The sequence below is a fragment of the Centropristis striata genome, chromosome 7 (genome assembly GCF_030273125.1).
Source record: "Centropristis striata isolate RG_2023a ecotype Rhode Island chromosome 7, C.striata_1.0, whole genome shotgun sequence".
NCBI classification, from domain to species: Eukaryota; Metazoa; Chordata; class Actinopteri; order Perciformes; family Serranidae; genus Centropristis; species Centropristis striata.
The window spans coordinates 25392937-25411746 of record NC_081523.1 but is presented as its reverse complement, the minus strand read 5'-3'; the positions used below and the strand labels follow the sequence as shown (position 1 = coordinate 25411746).

At 38.9% G+C, this 18810-nt stretch overlaps 1 protein-coding gene across 2 annotated transcripts in view; it reads right to left on the bottom strand.

The window, feature by feature from the left end:
- Positions 1-2637: 2637 nt before the first annotated feature.
- Positions 2638-18810, bottom strand: part of tmem8b (transmembrane protein 8B) — a 44480-nt gene continuing 28307 nt past the window's right edge. For both annotated transcript variants that reach the window (XM_059337695.1, XM_059337696.1), the window contains exons 9-13: positions 17122-17264; positions 15572-15750; positions 14967-15113; positions 8063-8179; positions 2638-3158 (exon numbers count right to left, since the gene is read on the bottom strand). In XM_059337695.1, coding sequence (XP_059193678.1) covers positions 2823-3158; positions 8063-8179; positions 14967-15113; positions 15572-15750; positions 17122-17264 — 922 coding nt within the window. In that variant the 3' untranslated portion in view covers positions 2638-2822. The remainder of the gene's footprint in view (positions 3159-8062; positions 8180-14966; positions 15114-15571; positions 15751-17121; positions 17265-18810) is intronic.

Here is an 18810-nt window from a genome sequence, read left to right as displayed (position 1 = left end):
AACTGTTGGATGAATAGAAATCATTTTGATCCCCTGACCTTTAATTTAGCGCCTCATCTAGTCAGAATTTCACTTCATCCAATACTTTGGTTTATGATTAAATAAAATTAACTGTGTGTAAGGATCATGAATGTATTAAAATAACTGATTACCGGACCCAAAAGATGTCAATCTGAATTTTTTACTGTTTACTTCTGCGGTACTGTATCGCCTGCTAGCCCCGCCCACAAATTCCCACTCAGCCCATAGACATTTAAATTGCTTTTCTTCAAGTAAAGTTTTACAGATATAAAACCCTTATTAAAAATAAATTAAAAATAGAAAGAGCTGTAATTGCCCTTGTGTGACATCTAAGATGTCCTGTCAACAGTTATACAGATGTGTCTTTTATGTGGTCTATGTGGTCTAAACTCTTGCTTTTTGAGCTACAACAGGAGTTTTAGCTTCAGTACCACAAGTCTCCACTGGGGAAAGGCTGAGTGGCAGCGTCATATCCAGTCCTACAATGCATCCATTATAAAGCTGGAGAACATGCAACTACTGGTGGCTGGTTGCAATATAGTTCATAAATCCTGCCCCTCCATGTTAGTGGATGGGTGAAGGGCCAAACTCTCAAAAGTACATGTCAAATAAATACTGATGGTTTCTGTCATTGTTGATAGTTTTTATCACACTGATATCTTCACTTGTTCTGATAAGTTTGAGTTAATGAGATACTTGATGCTATAAAAAGGTGGGTGTAGAGTCATAATGTACAGCTGTGATTGACACGCAGCTGAGTTGGACGGGTGTTTCGGCAGGACCTCCGTACCACAGGCCCAGCTGCCGATCCTTATTACGCAGATTCTGGCTCCAAATGATGTCGCCATCACCAGATCGCAGCAATGCAATATTTCTTCCGAAGGATCGCAATCGCAGGTCTGCCCTTCTACGCATCTGATTATCATATGCTGATATTCTTACTTTAATCTTAAGCAGTATCACGCCTCATGCCTAAATTCAAATTCAAATTCAAAATTACTTTATTTATCCCCGAGGGAAAATTCAGTTAGTCTGTTAGCTTTTGAAGAATTAGAAAGCCAGATGGCTGTAGGAGTGAAGGGTCTTTTGGATCTCTCCGTCCTGCAACAGAGAGAGAGGAGCCGTCCACTGCTGTTTTTTTGGTCCATAAAGGTTTTGTGTAGCGGATTATCCGGGTATTTCAAGATGGACTCAAACATCTTGATAGTACATCTCTCCACCACCTCCTCCTCAAGCTAACCAATCCAACAAACAAAGGCAATTAGTACAAGCCAATCAAGGCTAATGACTTCTTCCTCCTGAGGAAAAATAAACCCAATATTCAGGATATTTTGGCTTCATTCTGTACAGTGAAAGTGAAGATGCATCATTTATATAGTCTATAGGAAATACCTGCTAAACTAATGACATTCCACCTAGCTTTCGCTGAACTATATCATTAGAACTAATAAGCAAATGTTAGCATGCTACCACATCAAAATATTGGTGAACATGATAAAAATGATACATACTGCTATCACTGTGAACATGTTGATGTAAGCATTTATCCTAAGTGGCGCCTCAGAGCTGCTAGCATGACTGCAGACTCTTAATCTTGTTTATTAGTGCAATGTCAAGGCCAGGCACAACTTCCAATCACAGCTTATAAAACAGAATGAATTCTTTCATCTTTCTTTTCTCACATAATTTGATAGAAAAAGAGCGGGCGTGCACACAGGATGATAAATACTGAGGAGCTGCTGATGGATCACGCCTAATAAGCCATAAAGCAAAGAGCCACATAACTCTCTCTTTCCTTATATAAGAGAGAGGCTAAATATCGACAGTGTGCTCTGAAGCTGCCCTCATAGTGCTGCTCTGTAGGAGAATTATTTATCTTTTGCTCTATTCCTGGGAGGACATTGTTGACAGCATCTCATCTCACTGTCTGAGTACCACTGGCTTCCATTAGGGCTGGGATGGCAATAGGATGTCTTAGTGGGAGGTTCACCAGTTGCACTATATTTAAAAGCTTGAAAAGCAGAAGTAATACTGAGGCAAGAAAGAAAAACATTTATTGTTTATGAATGTAGTGTCACACAGGTCCTGTCAGAAAAGAACAGGGAGGTGAGGTCTTGGTTTGAGGTCTTTGAAATATTCCTGCCTCCCCTCTTCCCTTTCAACAGGCAGCTGGACTTTGGAATTGTTCCCATCAAAGAACAATCTGCACATTCGTGTAAAAGCGATACATTTCAATTGCAAAAGACAGTCTAACATTCCACATGACAACTAGGTTTTACATTTGTGATGCCCACTGTAGTTTATATTGTTATAAAAATTTACAGAATAACATTTTTGTGTCTCAGTGCAAAAGATATATTTGAAAAGAATTTCAGAAAAGCCGTGCCCTTGATAAATGTCCCCCCACGTCTCCCCCTGATCTGTGCCCCGACAGTAAAATAATTGGCCTGTTTACAAGACCACCAATAAATAACCAACAGAAGCAGTTTTACAGTCACCGTCAGATAGCAGCAGTGTTTCAGCTTTGACTTTAAATACATATTCACAAACAACAGTGTGTCACTGTACACCCACAATTCATCAGAACAACTTTAACTATAGATAATAATAATTACAGTTGTATTGATAGTAATTACCATGACAATAACAACCAAAAAAAGAAATCCAATGTGTCACATCTGCATTAAAGTATTTACATTGCTTTTTCAAGTTCTGTGGCTTAATTTCCCGTGTGTGAATTTCCCAAGTAAAAGAAGGCAATGAAGTGTCTCTAAGGTAAAAGGCTGGGAGTAGGGAGTTTATCAGCTGGTACAGATGCTGTTGATGGAGATGATGGCGGGGTCCACCAGGCCCAGCTCCTCATGCTCGTTAACGCACAGCTGATAGCCGCAGCCCCGCCTACGCTTCAGCGGGGTCACCTTGGCGTCGGGCTTGGCGCGAGGCGGAAGGAGGAAACCCACGCTCCCTGCAATCAGCATGTGCCAGATGCTGTGGATGTAGAAGTAGTTCTCCTCCGTCTCCACGAAGGCGTAGAGGGCCACGGCAGAAGTGGCGATCATGGTGCCCGGGAAGAGGAAGAACACCCAGCGCTTCCACGTGGGCGGGTAGCAACGCCGCCGACGGATGGTACGCACCGTCTGACAGGACAACAGACACATAAAAAATGTTTAAACTATTTTTTAAAACAAGTTTGAAATAGCAAAGAGATAGTTTTACAGGTCCCTTAGTACTATGCACGATGCGTACTATGCAGGAATTGTTGCTTACTGTTTGTAAACACAACATTCAAACTTGCATAGCATATCTTTAATTGGATATCTAGCTATTTCTTTTCAGGAGGTTTTTTTGGAAAGGCCTGTGTAATGTGGCTATAGGTAGGAGCATGTGTTATACTGATATGCTTGATTAATACTGTTAATACCAATGGTTTGAGCTTGGAAATAACAGTTACATATGGCCTGATAATAGAGGAGTGGAACTCGGTGTGGTTTATAAAAAGGAGAGGGATTTCCAGGAAAGAAATGCTCAATGCCATTAATTTGAAATACTGAGATACATTTGCAACCCATTTATCTAATCTATCCCCATATATGTTATATTGCCTGAAATTAACAACCACACAGAACCAGAAAAATGGAGTTCTGCTTCCCCAGGGTATATGTAAGTGAACGCACACAGTTGTTGATCAGACATGTTTGTGTCATAGATTGTGTAAAATGTGGCCGTAGTCTCCTTGACACGAGCCAAAAGTTTTCTGGAGACCCAAAATGAGGCTCAATGTGGGTGGCTCTGACCAACGCCATCTTGGCAGTGTCTTACTCCTCCTAACTCTCTGCTAATCCAAAAATGGGCAAAGAGTTGGAGCATGAATGATCTGAGGCGGGCTGAAAGAAGCCTGGTTGCTGAAATACGCCATCTGTTACAGCACCCACCTGTCACTCAACACAGCCACATCCACAAGCGTTGATGTATTTTAAATGGGTGAGTTGTTTAAAATTCATCCCATGTAAAGTTGTCATGAACAAGAAATTAGCTATATAGATCAGAAAGGGTTTTTTGTACCGGACTGGAAACATTGTTATTTGCATTCTAAAGATGGGAATTTTAACATGGGAGTCTATGGTGGATTGACTCATTTTTGGAGTCAGCCTCAAGTGGCCAGTCGAGGAACTGCAGCTTTTGGTACCTTCGCGTTGTCATCTGTTCAGCTTGGTTTGTGCATGTTTGGATTGATCAGAAGGTTGGTGGTTAGATCCCTGACCATGGCAGCCTACATGTCGAAGTATCCTTGGGCAAGATACTGAACCCCTAATTCCTCCCAATGCTGCGTTCATCCATGTGTGAATGAAATCCCAATGGTGTCAGGTGGCACCAGTGTGCCCTGGTAGCCGGGCCACCAGTATGAATGTGTGTGTGAACAGGTGAATGAGCGTAGTGTGTTGTGTAAATCGATTTGGATAAAAGCGCTATATAAGTGCACTCCATTTACCAAATAAGTAAATGTAAATAAGTTTAATTCCGGTGGCCATGTAAACAAACATCAATGAAACATGCGAAAAATAATTTGGGAGGTGTGCACAAAGAGTATAATCCCAGTTTAAGACAGTGTCTGGGTATGCTTGACACTGAAAAAGAAAATGTTCTGTGTTTTTCTGTAATTACTCTTAAATCAGACAGTCAGTCCTTTCCAAGAAACGTATTAAGAAATGTCAGCTGCATATCAATTTCTTTCCAGAAAATTATTAGGAAACTAAGGGACCCATGAAATTTTACAGTTTATTTCTTTTACAATTGATCTCAAAGGCCCCCATGCTTAATGTTCTTTTTCTTAATTTAATGAACACATTTCATGTAGAAACAGGATATTGAAGTGGGAGATCACACAGGGAGCAGTAATTCAAACGGAGACCAATGGGATTAGAGCGAGGGAGCAGTAGGCAGTTTACTTTGATTGGTGGAACAGAGGGACGGGATTCATCATAAATCTCTGTTGGTTTTATTTCCTGAAATTTGCATTCATGCCTACTGCTGCTGCATAAAGTCAGTCACAATGATCATAATCAGCTGATAGATGTTTTAATTGGTCATCAGTGATTGGCCAGTCAATTCTTTGGCTATTTGGTTATTTATGCTCTTGTTCTATTTGGCAGTTACTGTATACGATGTCTCTATTTGTTTAATACAGATCATGTGCTCATTCTCTGCTGAATGTGTGGCACAGAGCGACTTGAACATTTCATTTCTTTCTAAACAGCGTTTAGAGAGTGCTTCATTATTGAATTCTGTCTCTATTTTCATCGGTTCACAAACACTGATTGCTTGCATTAGATTGTTTCCTCCAACATTACCATAAACAATCCTGACATTGTCAAGGGAAATGTAAGCTGTTCATGAATGACACTAATAATTACATGTATTGTGGCAGTAAAATGACTCAGATTGAGTTATTATGCAGTAAACATTTTAGGTTAAAGACTAATAATCTATGTGAAGCCAAGTGAAGAAAACATTAAATGTGTTGTTACTGCTCCAGTCCCTTTGGTATCGCATAATTTTCTGGTAAAGACAAACAATTTCATACCAAGATGTTTTCATGCACAAGTCAGCGACCTCATTTAGTTTGGAGGGTTAGGGGTATTTGGCATTGACAGATTTGAACTTCTCCCCCCGCTTCTTACTGCTCATGACACCTCTGCAAAGCAGCAGACGCTCTGTGCCCTTCACTTGACTGATCTAATTCGGTTGTGTCTGGGAACATTCAGAATGCCAGGCTTTGCAGAAACATGACAAGCTGAAATGAAAGGGCTCTTGTAGAAAATGTGCGGCACTCAAACTCAGAGGCACAGCACTGAGGAGAGACTGCTGAAATGCAGACATATGCTACTGAACAGCTGATGAATTATAAGATGTCAAGTAATCAAAGCATGAGCCCAGGTTTGTCTTTAAAAAACGGTAACATCAGCATAAAATCCAAGTGACTTTTTTTTGTAAAAGTTGCTGTGCTGACTAAACTATTGTGGCTTGTTATTGTGCGGTTCTCCGCCACTGGAAGATCAGATATTTAAAAGGATAGTTCCAATTCATTGAAATGTGGTTGTGAAATTGGGTACTTACACATAGTCAGTATATTACCTACAGTAGATTGCAGTCAGCAGGCCTCCAGTTTAGTGAAACAGGCAGGAGTACTGGCACGGAAACTAAGCTAAGTACTGCTAAGAACAGGGACAGCAGCAAAACTAATTCAAGCCACCTAAAAAATCAATATCAGTTCAAGTGCAGACTATATTTAGAATATTTTCACTGGGGGAACTGAAGCCAAATATCTATGCTTTTGTCAAAGCCTCCCAACCCCATCCACATAAACAGTAATTTTACTTTGCAAAACACAGGAGTTTCTGGTCTGCGGCTGCCTCAATAGTTTAGTTAATTTGTGTTATTGTGTGACTTGGTGATTCCAAACTTACCCTTTAAAAGAAAAAAGTCACAAAATAATAAAAACAAACTTAATAATTGAAGCAGCGATGGTCCAGCAACTCTAATGTTCTGTGAGATAAAATCCCTGCTTTTGTCAGTGGAGTCTGGTGGCTTTGACGACAGCATAGAGAATGGCTTAGTTGGGTTAACTTAAACTGTACTGGCTGACAATAGGGTAAAGTAGTGAAACTACTCTAAATATAGTTTAACTTAAACCAATATAGATTTTGGTAGATGGCTAAAATATGTTTTGCTGCTGCCCCTCGTCCACAGCAGTATATTGCTTAGCTTTCATGTACTCCTGCCTGCTTCTCCAAACTGGGGGTGTGCTGACCGCTATCTACTGTAGATAATACATTGACTTTGGACAAAAACCTCATATAACCCCACTTCAATAAATTTTGATTCAATTTTAAATTGCACAAAATCTGTGTGTGCTTCTATTATGTAGACCACACAGAATAGCAGACCATCAAATTTGCATTTTATATTTTTAAAATAACATATGTCAACAAGCAATCTATAATTGAATTACAAATGCACTAGAGCCAAAGGAAAAGCAGCCAAAGTGGAAGCCAATGGCTTTATGTAAATCTCCACTCACATTTGAATGGTACAGTAGTGCCCTGCACGGATTCTGAGCGCTGTTGTTAATCTCAGAAGAAAAGAATCTCGTCCATGGTAGGATATACTGTCTCCTATCTTTGGTTCTAAAACTGGAGGGTTTACATGGTGGAATTAAACAATACTTCATCTTCCACAGTTTCTGGAGGATCCTCCAGCTCATAGACAGATAACTCTCAGAGCTACAACTCCCACACTTTATTCGAAGCAAAGCTTTTTCCAAGGAAGCCACAAACCTTGTTTTCAAACTCATGTCAGAGGTTTGGTGTTAAAGGCTTTTTTTCTCAAGAACCTTGCCTGAAAGACTATTATTTTTTATCTTCTCAGTTCAGGGAGCACATTATGACTCGGAGAAGAGTCAGTGGAAGTACAAGCTGACTTATAATGGAACTACAACCCATGACTAATACCCACAGGCTGCAAAAACTTTTAAAGCCCCTTCCATGCTAATGTAAAATAGCTTCATTGGTCAGAAACCCACAGTTTTTAGCCATGCACATGTTCCAGTCCTAAGCTTAAATGATGGATTAAATCCTTTTACACTTGCTAGCATGGGGAACAATAGAGGGACAGTGCTGACACATTTCATCTGCATGTTTGAACAAGCTTGTCTTTGAATGTCAAACACATTATGTATTAAAATTAATCATCTTATTTTGTGTAAAAATCCCTTGTAGACAAGTTGTTCACACACTGTAAGAAGTACAATCAGTCTTAATATTGTTATATTTTTATCAAATAAGAACATACTATATGTTTAAAAAAGCATAACTTCATTAAATACCTTTGCTTTTGCTTTATTCCCATACATTTTAAATTGAAATGGTAGTTTATATATGCAGAGGCTACAGTTTTTAAACTTTTAAAAGCTTACTGTGGAACAAACCCACATTTAGCTGTAGGCTATAGGATTACTCTGCAGTAAATATAGAGCTGCCCTTACCCATGCCACGGCCATGATGCCCAGAGCAAACAGACTCGGTCCAAGCAGGTTCCACAGACCGTGACGGTCGAGCTGCAAAGCCATGGACAGAGACATCGCCCCCAGCAGATACAGCACCTTAACAAAAAACACATGGATCAATAAAAGCCCTCAATAAACACTGCTGACACTGTTACTTCCCAGTAAATAACAGATTATTTGTGTGGTATCACTGAGAAAAATACTGTCAAAATGATTATTTCCCCCCCACGTAAGGAAAAATTATGACAAAAGCTTTGCAGTCTTTTCTTATTGATTGACGGTTACTTAAACACCAGGAGGTGATTTTCAGTCACTGTACTTGGAACTACATTTTCATTATTCCTGCACCTGTGCCATGTTTTTTTGGGATGTGAGAGTTCTACTTTTCCTAACACAGCTGGTGCATTCATGAAGGTCTGGTGTAGAACTGTGTTGCTGCCAAAAAAAGAAAGTACCACAAACAGGAAGGAAAAACAAAGATAGTGTTGTAGTACTGTGGGTGCCAGTCAGTTCAGTAAAGTTAGGAAAAATCAATAGTACAGTAGAGGAGAATTGAAATAACTTGTCTGTAATTACACGGTAGTGTCACAGTAACAGTTTGTTGTTAGTTTTGTGGTGTTCAAAGTGTAATATGCAGGAATATGTTTATTTACTTATTTATAATCACAACATTCAAACTTGGCCAAGTCCTACGGCTCAACCAAAGTGAAAGCAAGATTCACTCTTATTTATCTCTGCAGATACAGACACTGCTAGTGACTCAGAAGTGATGACTGAGAGAGATTGTTTTATGTATGAGTCTACATTTAATTACATTTTTTAACAATATATTTATTGGTTTCTGTGTTGGAAGAAATAAAACAGTCATTTTTGCATTGATATTTGATCCTCCTCCCCCCATCATCAACATCACATATTCAGAGGGGAAAAAAATACACATTAGAAAAGAAAATCAACATAGTATACCTTTAACCAGCCAGCAAGCTTATTTGGAAAACCATATATTTCAACAGTTAAGCTGTTTAATTTTTTTAATTGGTAAATTGAACGATGGTTTACAACAAATGTATGAGTTTCTCAGATTAATATTATATCTAGTTTAATATATATATATATATATATATACACACACACACACACACACACACACACACACACAAGAAAAAGAATACACGTAACTAAAATATATCTTTATTTCCGGTTGTGTGTTTTTGGAAACAAATTTTGCCAAATATGTGACAGAAAATGTTTTTTATGCTTTTATTTCATAATAATTTGAAATAAATTATACAAATCTATATTATTATTTATACACTATTTAGAAGAAAAAGATGTGTCACATTTTTATTTATATATAACAATTACAATAAACTGTAAAATAACGGTTGAAATGAAATTTCTTATCAAAAAAATGTAAACAAAAACAAAACATAAAAATAATAATGAGTATATATATATATATATATATATATAACATTATTTAATTTTGACTCAATCCCACACACACCATTATGGCACCTGAGCACCAAATGTGTATTAATCTACAGCTGAAAATAGTCATCAACAAGTGCACTATTACTCCTGTTTGAGTAATAAAAAACTACAGTGCCCAGGTGTTCAAGGTAAAATGCCAGCCTTTTCATTTAAAGTTAACAGCCATTACTACAGGTGGATTTCACAAATAGCATGCAAATTTGTATTTATATAAATATGTATCATATGTATAAGGAAAATTATTACTATTAAACACATAATCAGTTTAATGTATCAGTGGAGGAACGGTCAGTTTAGAAAATAACTGCGTCTACTGAGTTCTGTCAAAGGGAAATTACTATTTCATTCGTATTTTTCAAGTGCTTGCAGAATAATAAACCAACTGAACTTCCTCTATATGGGCGAGAGCCACAACATAACAAAGAACACAAAACACTCACAATGGAGGTCCTTGCTATAAATATTGCCAGTTTAACTTGTTTTTGTCAAGCTCACAATTTGACATAAAGCCACAGGATATAAAAAAGATAAAGTGAGAGGGAAGAAAATCAATAAGCTGTGCTACACATGCTTTAGGAGAACTTAAGCCTGTCCAGGATGCCTGAGGTCCGCATTCTTCTGTCTGGAAAGGAACGTGAGGAGAAATTGGGGATTTTGGAGCGGGGAAGGGATGACCCGTGCTGCAGGAGAGCAGGACTAATTGGCACCAAGCAAGGAGGAGAGGAGCCGCGTGGTGCAGCCCGAGGACTCTGTGCAGCAACAGTCATCAGTCATACTGCGCTGCAGGATCATACAGGGGCGCCCAAACATGCATGTATACATGTATTGTATGCAGGCATGAATGCACGGACGCTCACAGGCAGGGGTTTCACTGTAATGTAATTATTTTCTGTCATGGTGACGAACGAGCCTTTGGGAATTCTGGAAGAGGGTCTATTTTTATCTGCCACATATAACTTCATGCTTACAGTAATATAGACTGACACTGTATGTGTGTATGTGTGGATAACAACATCAGTGCCACAATAAGATGTGGTACAAGGTCCATGTTAGGCAGGAGATCAATGAAACTTTTAGACAATTTGAGCATATTTCTTCGTTATTTAAAAAGTAATGATTGTATACTTGTGAAACCTTATGCATTATGTTGGTGCTTCAGCAGCTCTTTGGTCTGAATTTAAAGGTCACAAGACTCTTATGAAATATGACCGTTCTATTTGACAGTGTAAAGCGATCACAATGTTTTAAACATTTGACGTTGCTTTTTAAACATGTTGTTAATGTTGTAAAACGGAACGACTTGGTAAGTTTATGCACCAAAACTACTTGCTTAGGGGTAGAAAAAAGAACTGTACTCACTGTATACATCTGTATACGTCTCCACTCTCTCAGCAAGTATAATAACGACAATGGCAGATTACATTGTCTCTTTACAAATGTTGCTCCTGGCTTTGCGAGCCTACACTGGCATCCAAATGGGCTGGTACAACACATTTGTTCTGCTCGCCTTGATCGATATGAAAGAAGATTATGTTCTTATCAACACTGAATGTACAATGTTAATATTAGACTTTGTTGTAAGCTAACGGTAGCCCGCTAACACTAACCCGTGTCAATCACATTGACAATCACAGTGCCCTGGAACTGCCTTGGTCGAAAAGGGGTATCACATGGGTTATCTACGTGTTTGATTGCATTACTTTCATAGGTATAAACAGGTATAGAACAGTGAATGAGAACAGCATGCTCCAAACTAACTGTTTACTCAGTGTCACACAACAACAACAACAACAAGCTGGCTGTTAAAATGTTCTACCTGCACTGTTGATCATTTGCCCATTCGCTGATTTGTTGAACCCTTTGTCATATAATTATGTTACATTATGGCTGATTTCAATAACAATGTTGCAGCACCTGCAATGTCTTTCAGTATCTCAGAATGATGAATTTTGAAAATGCTGAAATGGTGTAAATTATTGCAAGATGCAATCATAGAACGTTAATTTATGTCAGTAATTCAATTCAAAATGTGGAAATAACACATAGATCCATTACACACAGTATTGTATTAATACATGTATTAATTTATTGAATTTCTTCTAATTATAATGATTATGGCTTACATTTAATGAAGACCTTAAATTCAGTGTCAAATTGTAATATTACAAAAGACCAATTTTAAAAAAGTATGTTTAATATGGAAATGTTGGCCTCTGAAAAGTATGTCCACCTATATGCACTCAATACTTGGTTGGGGCTATTTGACTTGAACTACTGGAAATTGACTTTCCCATGATATTCTAATTTATTGAGATGCACCTTTATTATGGGCTTAGAGTGAGAACTCAAACTTTTTATTAAAACTTGGGTCTGATTTTTGTAGTTGTAGCTATCATTCCTGTCAGTAGTTGTAACAGTTTGCTCACAAATTAATTGCTAAAAGTGGCAACATCACTAAAAGAAGTCTGATGGTGCGAGAAACACAAGCAGTCAGACGATCAGACAGGTTTGGAAATCCCCCCGGAGAGCAAATCTTATTTCGGGAAGATCAAAGTTATCATAACTGTTCAGTAAAAGAGGGCAAAAACTTCAAAGATGAGATCCAAATTGTAATAAAACGCAATTATCCTTTAAATTGATTTATATGATACTGACACGATGACCTTCAGCAAGTTGAGATGAACAACTTGTACTCTGTATGTGAACTAGCAAAAACGTCCTTGCAAGATATTCTGCTGACATATTTGTGAGGACCTTCAGACCTTTGAAGGCCCAAAAGTCACATTCGCACACACACACACACACACACACACACACACGCTATCAGGTGCTCCTGGGTCCTTTCAACCTCTATTGCTGCTGCGGTCATAGACATAAACGAACACACAAACACACACATACACAAACAAACAAACAAACATACACACACATTGTCTCTCTCTAGTACACAAACACACACAGCTCCACTTGCCAGTCCTGACATGTGCGATTTGATTAGTGACTGCGTACTGCAGCGCTCAGCAAAAATGAAAACTCTAGAGGACAGCAGATGTTCGTATACTCTCCCTCCCTCCCACTACTCCACCCCTCCCCCTCCCTCTGTCTCATTTATGGACATGGACACACACACACACACACACACACACACACACACACACACACACACACACACACTTCCTTGCACAAACACACTTTCCCTGAGACTGCTCCATCTTGGTGTGCAGCCAGGGAGTGACCCAGGGAGAAGGTGCACCTGTTAGTGTTTACTGTTATCCACCGCAATATGTCAACAACCGGAGAATTTAGCATCAGGCATCACTGATTTTAACACATTAATATTTTAATTATTAACTAAAAATTGAGGCATATGCAGCATTAATTTATGTCTCTCCTTCACAGCTCTACAGCTCTACCTCTCAGTCCTCTAGCTTATCGACTGTTAACATGGAGCTCTGGGTTCAGGTGCTGCCAGACTGGACATGTGTTACGCTCAGTAGATTCCCTTTTTTCCCAAATGTCTGAATCACTTTCCAGACCCACTGTCCCACCTTTTCTGGACATTTAATTAAATTTGAGTATGTATTTAATAATTAATTGAAAATTAATTTAAATACATTTTAAGTAGAAATGTATTTGATTAACATTGATTGTCTTGGCAGTTGATGTATATCCATTAATACAGGGTTTGAAAAGCCTTTCCATCATTATCTTCTCCATCTTCATAAGTCATTGCCACACAAACTTAACCACAGTGCTGCTGCCATGTTTGGCAGTTATTTTGAATTTAGGACAGCCTCTATGCCATTCTAACTGAATAGATAAGATAAGATAGGAGTTTTTTCCTAAAAGCAGTTAGGGAACATGATTTTGTAAAACCAAAAATCCTAAATGTCATCCTTAACTGAGATAAGATAAGGCCCTGAGTCTTCTTCCAGTATGGCACTTGTTTAAATCTGCCAAGAGCTGGCCGTCCTCACAATCTGAGTGACCAGACAAGAAGAAGACTGGAGAGGTTTGTCACCAAGACACCTAGGACCACTCTGCAAGAGTTATAAGCTTTGGTGGCTCAGATAGGAGAGACTGCACATACAACAACTGTCGCCCGGGTTCTTCACCAGTCGGAGCTGTACAGGAGAGAAAAAAAGCTCATGGAATCTGGCCTGGAATTCGCCCAAATGCATGTGGGAGACTCCAGGGTCAATTGGCAGAAGGTTCTACAGTCTGAGACAAAAATGGATCTTTTTGGCCATCAGACTGGACACGATGTTTGGCGAACACAAAACACTGCACATCACCACCATCGCACCATCTCCAGCATGAAGCATGGTGGTGGCAGCATCATGCTCTGGGGATGCTCCTCAGCAGCGTCCATGGAAGGCTGCAGGACCAGTCTTATTTTTGTCAGGTCACTCAGATTGTGAGGACGGCCAGCTCTAGGCAGATTTAAACATGTGCCATACTGCTTCCATTTCTTAATGGTAGATTTAACTGAACTTTGGGATGTCCAGTGAGCTGGACGTTTCTTTGTAGCGATCTCTTGACTTATACTTTTCAATGATCTTTTCTCTGAGTTGCTAGAAGTGTTCTTTTGTCTTCATTTTGCAATTGTAGCAGTAATAGTGATGAAGCAGAGACTGGACCTCCCAGACACAGATGTTTTTATATGACGATCACTTGACACACATCAGCTGCACTCAGGTGATCTCCATTTCACTAACTGTGACACTGCTGCATCGACTAGCTGGAACTTTGTTGAATTAGTTCATTTACTTTAAAGGGGAATCATTTATTTTACCTTATATATTTTAAATTAATTGATACTATTTTGTAAAAATCAGTTTTCACTTTGATATTAAAGAGGGATTTTTTGCAAATTCTTTTGAAAAAGGCCAAATTATATCGACCATGATTTCATGTGTAAAAGCAACAAAAGGGTGAAACTTCCAAGGGGTATGAATACTTTTGCAAGCCACTGTATATGTCCTCGAATGGACAAATCAAACTACTGGCTCTAGAGATAGCCTTTTGTGATTTTTTACCTTACCGTAGGATTACTGTAGGTTCTTCTACATGCGTGAAAATGTTGGGGTGAGGGGAGGGTTTTACATTTGGTTGTGAGCTACAACCTTATCACTAGATTCCAAACACTGCTCTTTAAAAAGCAGAATGCTGTGCATGTGATGTAGTGTTCTCAGCTTCCCACAATGAAAAGCTCACAAGTTTTATTAAAGGGAACAAAATGGCAATTCAGTTAGAATATCAGGATAAATGTGCCCACTGTACACTCACTGCTCTTGTACAAACTACAGTTGCATCAGAATCATAATTTTTCCTTTTAACTATATTACTCCACTAAGGATAATTATGTAGAACTACAGTCGACACCTACCTGTTTGATGATGGACTTTAGCCTGGCCATTGCAATGACAGTGACCCACACTGACATGAGCGACCCGAGGAAGTCACAGAACTGCAGGACGTCATACTCCATGATGCAAAAAACCACAATACCTGGCTGGTCGCATGCATGATAGAACTGTCATAGGAGAGAGAAAAAGCAGTGATTTATTAGTATTTTCTTATCTGACAACAGCACAGACAAGCTGTGTGTTACGTGGTTTTTCAGCTTAGCTTGACTATTTTTTCGACTAAATCCTTGCACTCTCTGGTTTGGTCTAAATTTAACCACCACTGTTACATCTTTATTACTTTGTGAAAACATCTGCTTTTGTTCTTGTCCATGCTTTAATAATTGATCACTTTTCTAAAATTGTTGTTGCTCAAAGTGAAGGTAACTTATTTTGCCCAGCTTTTACTTTCAACTTAAACTCTAGTTTAATTCAGCTGCAGACGAAGCAGCAATGCAGCTTTCCAATTGTTTGTGCTGGTATCAGACCCAAAAATATTTTATAGGTCAACTCTGTTTTTGTTTTTTTGTTTTTTTTTTATAGTAGGATAGAACATGCACCACTTGTGTTTGTGTGTGTCACTCACAGTAGAGAAGAACATGGTGAAGATGTAGACCGAAGCCTCCAGCAAGTAGTGGCTGCGGATGGCGATGGCCACGGGTGGGACGAACATCAGGTTACTGAGACAGAGCAGCAGGGTGGAGAGGAGCTGGAAGCTGTAGGAGTAGGCCTCTGAATTGTCTGTGCATCCCCAGCCATCCCAGCCTGACACACACACACACACACACACACACACACACACACACACACACACACACATAGTCAGTACTGTACTGTGTGATGATCTAAGAAAGTATAGATCTAAAAGAGTGGAGAGCTTTTGTGTTTGCAGACTTTATAGGTTGAAAAAAAAAAGCAGGTAAAGCGTCTTCAGAGTCCCAGAAACTTTAAATAAACTTTAGGAAGGTCTTCTTAAATCTTCTGGCTGAATGGATGAGAAGGAATTTCTTCTGTGGATGAATCAGTTTGTTTCAAAAAGCTTGTCCCTTTAGAATTTACTGTATCTCTTAAAATGGATAAAATATTTATCTCTCAACAAGATGAATGCCTCATCGGCCCCTTCTTATAAACAGACATTTCTCTATGAAAAACAATCGCAAACAGATATGTGTGAAGTTGCTTATCCTGTAAACAAAAGAGCATCCCGGTGTGAACCCCCTCCTATGGCAAAACACTCCTGCTTTGCCACTTGAATTGGATCCTTATCAAGTGGTGGATTGGATAAGACAGTGTGAATTAAATATTCGTGAGCACTGTTGAACGGAGGGTTTGCAGTGTGAGACGGGCCAAGGGCGAGTGCTGAATGCAAAGCGCCTGCCAGGAAGCAGTCACACATATGAAGTATGACAATGAATTTAACTGAAGAGAAAGCAGCTCTGATAAAAGAAGATCAAAGGCAGGATTTAAAAAAGCCTCAGAGGACATGCTTTGTTTAGTTTCATAAGCTCATCTTTTATTGAAAAGCTGTTCGTAATTAAGAGTGTGTTTTATTGGCTTATATTAGAAGATTAATACCAGGCCGCTGTATGACTCATTGGACAGCGGCACATACAATTTAATCGCTCTACTGCCAGTTCAATTCTACAAAGAGACCTGTGCCATCCTAACTCACTCTCTTCAATTTTCTTGTCACTCTGCATGATGTATTTTCCAACAAATTAGATGTTCTTTGCAGCTGGGATGACCTAATTTCCTTACAGAAAGTTCTATCTTATCTTGTATGCAGGAAAAGCTTTTGACTGTTGAAAATCACTTCCAATTATTAATTCATGGTCAGGCTTTTTGCTAATTATTAATTACTGATTAATAATTAAAGGCATTGTTGTAGATACACCATATCTATCCACTTCTATCAAACAATCCTGCTTTTCTGGTAACTGGCTTCCATCACTGGGTTTAGTGAATGCAATTTGAAAATAAAGTGGAAAATTAAAATAGAATCAAAACAAGACATGGAGCACCTAATCTGAATTTAGTTCACGTTATAGTTTTGCACAACATTCAAATCAATGAAGAGGAAAAAGCTCCCCATGTGAGCCTGAAAAATATACTAACAATGTAAATGTAAATTGTTACCTGCTTTGCATTCACAGGCAGCATACAGATAGTTGTTGGTGCGCAGAAGCTTGCACTGTCCATATGTCCCACAGTCATTGATGCACGGAGTCAGGTATGAGCGCATATACACCTCGGCGGTGACATTGGTGCATGCCTCAAATCTGAAAAAAAATCACAGGCAGGCAGAGCATTAGATGGAGCTGTTTTTTTTTTTGTTTGTTTTTTTTACCAGTGTGAAGGTAGAAATATGCTCCTGTCACTTTTAAATGGATTTCAACTGACATATTCTACTCTCGATCTAGACCTTTTGGTTTGTGGTTTGTTGTTCTTAGCCATGCCTCTAGCATGGCTCGAGGTCTGTGGTTCAGTCCACCATTGTGGTCCAGACTGAAAAATATCAATAACTATTAGATGGATTGCCATGAAATTTTGTAAAGGCATTCCAACCCTGTCACCGAAAAATGTTGTTCCAGTATAACAAAACTGTATTATGTCATTTTTAAACACATGGTTAATGCCGTGAATGGACAAAAGTTCTTGGTTAGGTTTAGGAAAAGATCATGCTTTGGGTTGAAATAAGTATGTTTGTTACACAACAAAACAAGTCAAGGCTCATACAGGATACAAAGAGCAGTCGCTTTGTTTAATTTCGTTACTGAAGTCAACTTACCTTAAAATAAGACAATGTTGATTTTTGGTTTCACAAAGGACACAAAGCCTAAACTTTACCCTCTTTGGTGAAAGTCTCCTGAACGCATAGTTCACAATCAGTTCTGTTGTATGGAAATATAATTTTTGGGAGACCTGGCTGGGCTTTCATGGTTCTCTTGACGATGAGTCCTACTGACTTTGGTCATCCCCTGCGTCACCATGATGATTACATTTGTGGTTGAATGTTAGATTTCTCAGCAACTACTGGATAGACGGGATAGACCATTGGCAGCCAACCCGAGGCTTCAGAGCCAGCTGGGGCTCTTTGACCAGTTACTTTGACAAAAAAAAATATGGAAATGAATGAATGGTATTTGTCTCCACTTTAATTCTCCTTTTAGATTGTTGTAGTGATTATTACATTCCCCAATTGTAAAAATATGTATCCTATTCACAGAAAAAACAATATATTTTAGTCAACTTAAATGTGCATCATAGCCTATGCCCATCTGGCTCTTCACCCTATCCACTAAATCTTGTCAAATCTAGCTAAAAAAAAAAAGTTTCAAGGGAAAATAGACACATTGGTTTCTTTCACCGCCAATGCTGCTCACTTAGTGGTATCTGCAGCGAGAGATTGTCAAATTACTTTCATTATAAGGTTTAAAGATGTGGCTCCAAATGGATTTTTCTTTATCTTTTTTGGGCTAAAATGGCTCTTTGAATGGAAAAGGTTGCTGACCCCTGATCTTACTTTGGTATCAGAATATTTGTGGCTTTAGTTGACTGCAGGTCAAGAGCAAAAGAGGCAGAACACAAAATAAAATCTCAGAACCCACCAGCTATTGTCTGACGACAATTTAGCTTTTGAGTAGCTTAGCAAACTTTGCTAAACTTGTTTCTTGTAAAACAATCTGGTTGTAGATGTCCTCTCTCAACTCCATCTCCATTCATTCTTGTGTCTCAAGGTGCTCAGTCGGGCTATAAACAATAACCAGTGCATGGGAGACGAATCCTTAGCCAGGATGTCTGTTATTCATTATTGGGATATCCACC